Source organism: Pteropus alecto, unplaced genomic scaffold (assembly GCF_000325575.1).
Source record: "Pteropus alecto unplaced genomic scaffold, ASM32557v1 scaffold29, whole genome shotgun sequence".
Lineage (NCBI taxonomy): Eukaryota > Metazoa > Chordata > Mammalia > Chiroptera > Pteropodidae > Pteropus > Pteropus alecto.
This window is the reverse complement of record NW_006443120.1, coordinates 1,262,013-1,271,128: the sequence shown is the minus strand read 5'-3', so window position 1 is coordinate 1,271,128 and position 9,116 is coordinate 1,262,013. Positions and strand designations below refer to the sequence as shown.

The 9,116-nt window shown below is 41.1% G+C and overlaps 1 protein-coding gene across 1 annotated transcript; it reads left to right on the top strand.

The window, feature by feature from the left end:
- The first annotated feature begins 501 nt into the window (after nt 1-501).
- Nucleotides 502-3,220, top strand: GJD4 (gap junction protein delta 4). Its single transcript, XM_006922929.1, has 2 exons — nt 502-565; nt 2,196-3,220. Exons 1-2 carry the CDS (start codon nt 502-504, stop codon nt 3,218-3,220), a joined length of 1,089 nt encoding a protein of 362 aa, XP_006922991.1.
- The last annotated feature ends 5,896 nt before the right edge of the window (nt 3,221-9,116 follow it).

The following is a 9,116-nucleotide window of genomic DNA, read 5'->3' as shown; positions in this document are numbered from 1 at the left end:
CAAAATATGAACATTTTAGTGTTTCTTTAACAAGTGAAGTGGTGCAGAAATATTTCTGAGGAGGAAACACCTTTTTCATAGAGAGTTTGCTTAACTAGTTAACTGAACTTTTCTTTCTGGGCTAAATGCAGTCACTTCTATTTTATATCCTGAATTGTCTCTCCCTCCTGGTGGAGACATGTGAGCACTGCCACAGGCCTGGAATGTCCCAAGAGGGTAAGAATAGCCCACAATGAGAGATGACTCCTGCTGTCTTATGGTTACTGCAGTTGTCAGGAATGCTTTTCCTTAGAGGCAAACAGCTCCAGGACGTCTCAACTTGGAGACAGAAAAACTGACCTCTTGCTCCTGGGCTCAAATCTTTCCTTTTATATCTCCAGCTCTCACTTGTAAGTCTTTTGTAGCTAAGATACATTTATTCCTGCAAAGATTTCCCTCTGCCTTGGAGATCACAGGCTTTCAACAGTTCCAGCAGTGTTAAGACTGCGACATTCTGGAAGCATGGACCGTTTGGACTTGCTGGGGTTCCTCATCATTACATTAAATTGCAACATGACCATTGTGGGTGAGTATAGGAAACACCCGCAGAGCTCTTATTCTGTTTCTCATTTTCATAGGTTTGCCTGTCCTATCCCCAGGAGAAAGGCCTAAGTTCTGCTGGAGCAAAGAGAGCTATGGGTTCAAGATTCTTCTAATTGCTCCTCAGTTCCACCAACATTTAAGGAAATCTTGAGTGTGCATGTGTTTCTCTCACAGGGCCTCTTCACTCTGACATTCTGGTGCTGAATCTGAAGACTGAAGCAGATGAACGAGGTGTTGTTATATAACTCTTCTCTGGCCACATTACCAGGAAAAGGAACAATACAGTAAACGTTAAAGAGAAATTAGTGTCTCAATTATGCTTTCTTCTTGTTCATCTATTTAGCGTGTAATCTTGAAGCTTAATTTGTAGAGATTAGCAATTTCTCTTGTGTGCTTTAAATCAAATCCCAATTTTAGTTTTTTCTTTTTTTTTTTTTTTAATTTTTTAGGTGAGGCAACCTTTGGTAGACCTCATAGTCTGCAAGGAACTTGTCAGCTTATAATCCCCTTATTTTATTTTTTTATTTGTTTACGCCTACAGCACCAAGTTTAGTTACTTTTTTAACAAAGAAAATAATAAGGATTTCTGAGTTTAGTGCAGACAAGTCAAATGTTTTTAGAGGCATAAACGTCCTCGAAAAAGGGATTGAGAAAAGGGTTAAAATATGTCCACAAAGTCATTGATATTTCTCTAACTTGTTATTTTCTAGAATATAAACAAAATCATTTTGGTCTTAAAAGTTTGAGTCAATGACTTTATTATGTAATGATATATTTTAACTGCCTTCATTTATAATAAAGTTTTATTTTTCTGTTTTCAGGTGATGTTTTCTGTATCTTATCACAAAACAAAATATTAACAAATTATTTTGACCTAGTCTTAAATATGTTCCAAAATAGTTTGCTCATGACATGAAAAGAGGACTTTTGAAGTTATTTTGATTCCCTGGCTTGGTCATATTTATTCAGAATAAGTTGAAAAAAGACAAACCTCATTAATTCATAACAATTGAAATAGGGGAAAAAGAATTCTGAATTACTGAAAACTCTGAGAAATTGAAGGTTCGTAAAGATATCTGATTTCAAGGACCATAAAGAAACATTACATACAAACCCCATTATTAAATTAGGTCTTCCGGACCATTATCATAAAAAAAAAAAGTGAACTTAACAGTTTTATCAGCTATACAGAGTTACAGGAATGTTCTAACATTCTTTTAAAAGCTTATTTTCCTAAGAAGAGTAAGATCTTTTTTGCTTATTAATTTGCTCAGCTCAACTTTCTTTCTAGATCTTTCAGTCCAGGAGACATTACCAAAGGTCTGAACTAGCAGTCAGAGTAAACATTTTTAGTATCTATCCTTCTTTAAAATCTGCTAATCTCAAAGCATTTCACAATGTGAACAAGTAGTTCACAATGTGTCTGACACATTGAAAATGCTCAATAAATATTTGTCAGTTGTGCTAACTAGCTGATACCGTTGCTGTTACTAAAATGCATGCTTTTGGACTTCTCACTTCACTCTCAGCCCCAGTAAATACTTAAACACTATTGTTAGGAGGAAGTATGTTTGGATGATGGTGACGATGCCCGTCCTCCTCCTCTTTCTCAGGGAAGATCTGGCTTATCTTCATGATCTTGCTGAGGATGGTGGTGATTCTCGTGGCCGGGTCCCCTGTCTACCAGGACGAGCAGGAGAGGTTTGTGTGCAACACTCTACAGCCAGGGTGCGCCAATGTCTGCTATGATATTTTCTCCCCTGTGTCCCACCTTCGCTTCTGGCTGGTCCAAAGCATTTCTGTCCTCCTCCCTTCTGCGGTTTTCAGTGTCTATGTGCTGCACAAAGGATCCGAGCTCGTCGCCCGGGAACCTTTCGAGCCAGATGGCTGTCCCGGGTGCCAGGACCACGCTGACTCGAGCCCTGGGGATAATCGCTGCCTGCTGCCCTGCAGAGAAGGGCGCAGCCTGTTGGTGCCAGATTTCTCCTCAGGCTACATCGTGCACCTCTGTCTGAGGACCCTGATAGAGGCAGCTTTCGGGGCCTTGCATTACCTCCTCTTCGGATTCTCGGTCCCTAACAGGTTCTTCTGCACCCACTCTCCCTGCTCTGGCGCGGTGGACTGCTACGTCTCTCGGCCCACGGAAAAATCAATCCTGATGCTCTTCCTCTGGGCGCTCAGCGCACTCTCGATGCTGCTCAGCGTGGCCGACCTACTCTGCAGCGCGCGCAGGAGGACGCTCGGGGGACCCGGCAGGGCAGGGAGGAGGGCGGATCCCGCGGCTCCCACAGCGCGGTGGGAGGAAAGGGCGGCGCTCGCGCACCCTGGCAGGTGGACCGGAGGGAAAGGTGCCCACAGCCCCAGTGGTCAGTCTGCTGTGTCCCGGCAGATAGAGCTTCAAGATGAGGACGAGAGTGAGGGGCTGTCTTCAGCCAGCGACAAGCTGCCTAGGGCTCGCACAAAGCCTAGGGGCAGGCCCCTCAGAAGGGACCCCCAGGACCCCAGCAGCGAGCATTCCTTAACATTCTGCAGTCAGTCGGCCCGGCACTCTCCGTCCAGTCCGCGGCAGCCCCATGCCGGGCCGGCGGGCACTGGGAGCGCCCCGCTCCTGGGGACCAGAAGGTCCGAATGGGTGTGAGGAGGGCGTCCAGGCAGTGCAGCGACCGACGCTTCATTCAGTACTGGCGCCACCATTCTGTCCAAAAAGAGACGCGGGGCCGAAGAAGATGAAGCATCACCTTGACATGTGGGAAATTTTATCTCCACAATGTTCCTAGAGAATATTAAATGTTCTCTTACATCATTAGGCTCATTTACTGTTTTAATGTTTTCTGGCGAATTATTATGATTTTTTTTTTGGTTTCTTTGTTTTTCTACTTTGATAAAAGAGGCATTTTCTGCATGTCATCGATAGAGAGATATTAGTTTAACTTCTCGAAACCCCTTTAATAAAATTAATGCTGATTGCATTGTGATCTTCCACTTTATACTTCATTGTGTTATAGGAGAAATGACGAATGCAGAAAATATGGCTAGTAAATAATTGGGGCCTTTGGGGGCATCTTCTGTGGTTATTGCATGTGGGTAGAAGGTGCACAGGATGTGGAGTGGGTCCTGGCTTGCTTGGTTGTTCCTGTGTGTGTCTCTGAGTGGCTGTCCTTACTGAGTAGAGGCAGAACTTGTGCTGTTGATGAGTGGCTGTGGAGTTGTCCCATGTTTTCTAGGCTGGGTTTTGTCTGTGTCCTTTAGAGAGTTGTACAATTCAGGTTGTCCTGAGAGTCTTCATGTTTCAGTGGAACAGATGAGAAACACTGGGAGTATTGAGGCTTCACAGTTTGTGCTCCTGCTTTCTGTGCATAAACTAGAAACAGCTGCCTCTGCTTGTGGTACGGGCTGCCTATAAGCGCCTCTCTGCACTTTTCTGCATTGCTCTGGTTTGTGTGACTCTGTTACAGCTTCAATGCTACCTTTAACTGCCTGATAGGAGGATGCTTTGTAGTAGAAAGAGCTACTATGGGACAGGATAAACCTGCAAACTTTCATCAAGAGAGGAGGAAGAACCATCTGGTATACTTTCAGAATTTACAAATATAAATATCCTCTGGTCCCCAAACACAAAATGGTCAAGGAAGAGGAATTGCCTTCGCCCATTCAAATAATAAAAAAAGATGAACAAATGAACTCATGAAACCAATGGAAACTTTTAATCGTTCTAAAGAAAACTTTGACAGTGAAATATCTACCAGGATTGAGAATAACATCCTACTTGATATATCTGCAGGATGTCAAAGCAATTGGTTAAAAATTAAAATAATCATTCAAAATTGGTTTAGACATAAAGTTATTTGAATGATTGTACCTATATTTAACATATACAGTCTCTCTCTCTCTCTCTCTCTCTCTCCCCCCCCCACCCCGCCCCTCAATTCATTGAAACCATAAGCCATAACTCAGATCTTTTTCTTCAGCACTTGGATCAATGTCTGCATATAGCAAGTGCTCAGTACATGTGATTTTTAAGTCTGATATTCCCAAACTATTCAGGAGCAAATCTGCTCTTATCCCTTTCAGCATGCAATTATGGTGGGCTTCTCAAGGTTGGGCATAGTCTTAAGAGATATAAGGATTCTCTGAGGCTTCATTACTAGTTCAAAAGTAAGCTCCACAGTCCCCTCAAGCACCCCCAGTATTAGCATTGATAATATTGAGTAATGGAATCAACTCGGTATTGATGATGTGTGCTCATGCAGGATGCCCAGATAATAGCTGGGAAAAAAAGGTGGCAATGCTGAGCTGGGGTTTCCTCTCGGCCATGCCCCCAGTGAGAACTAGGCAGAGCCATCCTTCTCCTACTGGAGTTCATGCTCAAGTTTAGGTTTATAAACAAGTGTGATTTTATTTGGATGGCATTGGGAAGGGCTGCTTTGGCTTCTCTGCTGATATCCACAATCTCACTATCAGAGAGTCAGAGCTTTTGAGTTTGTTCCTTGGAAAAATGTTCATACTATTCAGAGCAATGGGTACTTAGAGGGAAGCAGAGGGATAAGTTCACTGTTACTTAGAAGGTCATTTCATTCCTCTGGGCCTAATTTTCCTTCTCTGAGTGACAAAGTACCCAGACTAGTTGATTCCTTAGTAGTCTACAAGTTTAGGAATCCACCAATGAGATGTGCAACTGTCAGTCATTTTAATCTAATGGGGTTAATTTATTAGGTCCTTCCAGCCTACTAACTGCCTAAGCACAGGTTTTGATAAGATGAACGTGGTCAAAACAAAAGAGGCCTACATGTCCTGGGAAGAGCTGCATGGGAAAGTGATGGGGAAACCATGAGGGGACTCTGAAGACAATTCACTGACTTCACACTCTATTGAGTGATGGCAGAGGGCTTAGGGGACAGAACTGGGGTGATCTGATGTGACATAGTCCTGTGAGGAACAAGCTTGCAGATGAGGCTTTGAGTGTTCTAAAATCTGGTCGGCTGTGTTAGTTTAACTGTGAATGCATTGTCAGAACATGAAGAGGAAGGCAACCCTTTCTCTTCTCTTTGCTCTCATGCAAGACATTGCAAATCTCTCCCAGTTTTGTAGCTATTCAGAAAAACCTGTGGCTATCAATTTTCTTTTTCAAGATTTTAATTTGCTTCTATGTCTCTTTGACACACTGGATAAATGAAAAATGGTTGACGGGTTTGTACCCATACTCCAGAGAGTTACTGGATTGTCATTGCCTAAGTCAGAGATAGTGGCAAGTTAAGGTAATTATAGCTACTGTAACAGGAAAATGCCAACCTTAGCCACTTAACAGAAGTTTCATAAGATGCAAAGTGAGTGTTCCTGATTGATGGGCAGATTTCCTCTGGGGAGTGACTCAGGGATCCTTTCCTCATCTTCCACTGATGGGGCCAAGATTGCTGTGTCAGGGGCAAAGCCAGTGCCATAGGTCAGACCTGGAGAGGACACCAGCACACCTGGCCACATTCTCCTTCAAAAAGTCAGTCTCGGCTGCTCCAGGACCTGTTAAAGGCAGCCTAATTACGTGCCCAGAAAGAAGGAGGAAAAATTTGGCCAACAACTAGCCAGTGTTTGCCTTGGGCAGCAACTATTTTCTGGGCACCTGACCCATAAGAGGCATTTAATAGATCTTTAGTGGCCAATGCACTAGTCTCAGAGGAGGGAAAGCTAAGCAAATATGTTAGCTTAGGTCCTTGGATCCATTGAGACTGGAGAGAAGGGAAAGGAGGTGACAGTTTGAAAAAAACTGCCTGAACTGAGCCTAGGATCCAAATCTCTTATACTTAGGGAGTGTCCTCTTAAATACAATCATTTCAAATAAGAAAAGATCTTAGTTGGTTTAAGTGTGTGTATGCATGTGTCTTTGTTTCTCTCTTCAGTCTTTGCACAGTATGAAAAGTTCATTAGATACTGTTTAAGACTAACTTTCCAGGAACTTTAATTTAGAAACCTTCCCAGGCTAGTGTCCAGGTGGATCCTCAGGTGGTCCAACAGTGGTGGGAACCCACTGGTGGAATCCAAATGCTGAACCAATATGTACTGCAGCTGACTACCTGCCGAGATAAACACAAAAGATTATGAGAATCAACGAGATTATGATTGTGCTTTGCCAAGAAAAGTATTATTTACAGAATTAATAAATGTCTTTTTTTTTTTTGGTAGGATTTGCAATCTATTATGAGAGCCTATTTCAAATTTTCTGACTGTAAATTTGGTTTTGGGCAAGAAATGATGAAGATGATGGTGCTTTGTAGATGAGGAGAGGGGCAGCTGGGCTTCTCAGGTACAGACTTGCCAAGTATCTCTTACAATGGAAATGCCTGCCACCCGTATCTTCAGTGTTCTGAACCCTCCAGGGCCTGGGTTAGCAGCGGAGTCTGTAAATCCTGTTGATTCTATTTTGGTTATGCTGTGGGATAAATGCTTCCTAAAAATGAAATAGATGTCTCTACCCTATTGAAATATATGTATACATATATATATATTTTTTTTCTCTCCTGTCAGTCATAGAGCCAATCTCTTCCTCTGTGCTGAGATCTAAATGAGATATATAAATGACAGAAAGTAGAGCCAAAAGAAGTGACTAAATTTTCTCATAAGCTGAAATCAGGTGAAATGAATTTCATGGAGAATTCAGGAAATTATAAGTCAAATGCAAAAACTAGATGTTAGTAACAAGAGTTCCCTTTTTCCCCAGACAGGTGTTGTAGAGAAGTACACGATATGTTTATTTATTTTTGTTTTTTTAATTTTTATTTTTTTTAAATTAAAATTATTTGGGTGATATGGGTTAATAAAATCATATAGATTTTAAGTGTACAATTCAATAATACGTCATATGTGTATTGTATTGTGTGTTCACCACCCAAAATTAAATTTCCTTTCGTCACCATATATTTCATCCCCTTTATCCTTATCTACCTTCTTCTTTCCCCATTTTCTCTGGTAACCACTAATCCTCTGTCAGTGTCCACAGGTCTCTATTTGTCATGTTTGTTGCTTTCAGTTTTTTATCTACCATATAAGTGAAATTATATGGTTCTCAATTTTTCTATCTGATTTATTTTGCTTAGCATGATAATCTCAAGATCCATCCTTGTCGTCTCAAATGACAGTATTTTATCTTTTCTTATGGCTAAGTAATATATGCCATTATCTATTGAAGGATACTTCAGTTGTTTTCATGTCTTGACCATTGTAAATGCTGCTATAAACATTGGGGTGTGTGTATCTTTGGAAATAAAAGTTTTCAAATTTTTTGGGTATCCAGAAAAGAGATTGATGGGTCATATGGTAGTTCTAGTCTTATTTTTTTGAGGAACCTCCTTACTGTTTTCCATAGTGGTCGTATCAATTTACATTTCTACCAGCAGTGTATGAAAGTTCCTTTTTCCCCACCACCTCTTCAACATTTGTTACTGTAAGGTGGTATCTCATTGTGGTTTTGAGTTACATTTTCTTAATAGCTAGCAAAGTTGAGTACATTTTCATATGTCTGTTGGCCATTTGTATGTCTTCTTGAGAGAAATGTCTGTTCAGGTTCTTTGCCCATTTTTTATTGGATTTTTTTTTTTTATTGTTGACTTGTGTGAGTTCTGTGTATATTTTGGATACTAGGCCCTTATAAAATAGTAAGTGATTGTACAGAATGTGCTTACATGGCCATGACGTTGATTGAACATTTACTTCCGTGACCATCTTTAAACCAAAAGACTCCCCTGTTCATCACCTGTGTAACACTTGGTGGTTCTTTCCCTTTAACCCTACCTGCCCCCTCCTCTAGAGTGGCTTCTTGGTCTTCACACTGCCCTGTAAGTGTTTTATCAATAGGCTGAGAAATAAGATCTCAAATCAATGAAGCTAATCAATTTTTACTGAGGCTCAGTTCTGCACCTAGCATGTCATCTCTTGCTTCTGTTTCTTTCTATAAAGCTAAAAAAAAAAAATCAACATATTACATGAGAGGCCAGCAAACTAGTGGGAGAAGTTCTAGTGCAAAGTCACTGTTCCAGTGCCACTGTTCAAACAATTCTAATTTCTATGAACTTTACTTTTCTCAGTGCTATAATGGGCATAGGACTGCCTTACTGGGTGGGCTTGCTGGGAATTTCAGATGGGATAATGGACATGTCCAAACATTTGCACAAGAAGGAAAATATCCATAGACTTAAGAATGCTCCAGCCTTCATCTTCATCCTTTCTGACCAGCAGAGGCCTCTTTGGACCATATTTAGGATGCAATATCTATAAGCATCGAAATGTTAATTTATTTCTGGTGGTACTTCTTGACTATTTTCATTCTCCTCTCTTCTTGCTTATCTCTGTCCCCAAAAAGAAGGATTTAAGAACTCTTAGTAGCAGATCTAGGAATTGTATTAGGTTACTTTAGATGACAGAAAGTATGAGAAATTAGGGATAATGGAGAAATCATGGGCAATCTGGCCTCATGGGAAGGAGGTAATTTAACAAGACAAGAATTCATCTTCTTTTGGTTGTGTTGCAGCCCCTTATTTCTAATTTTT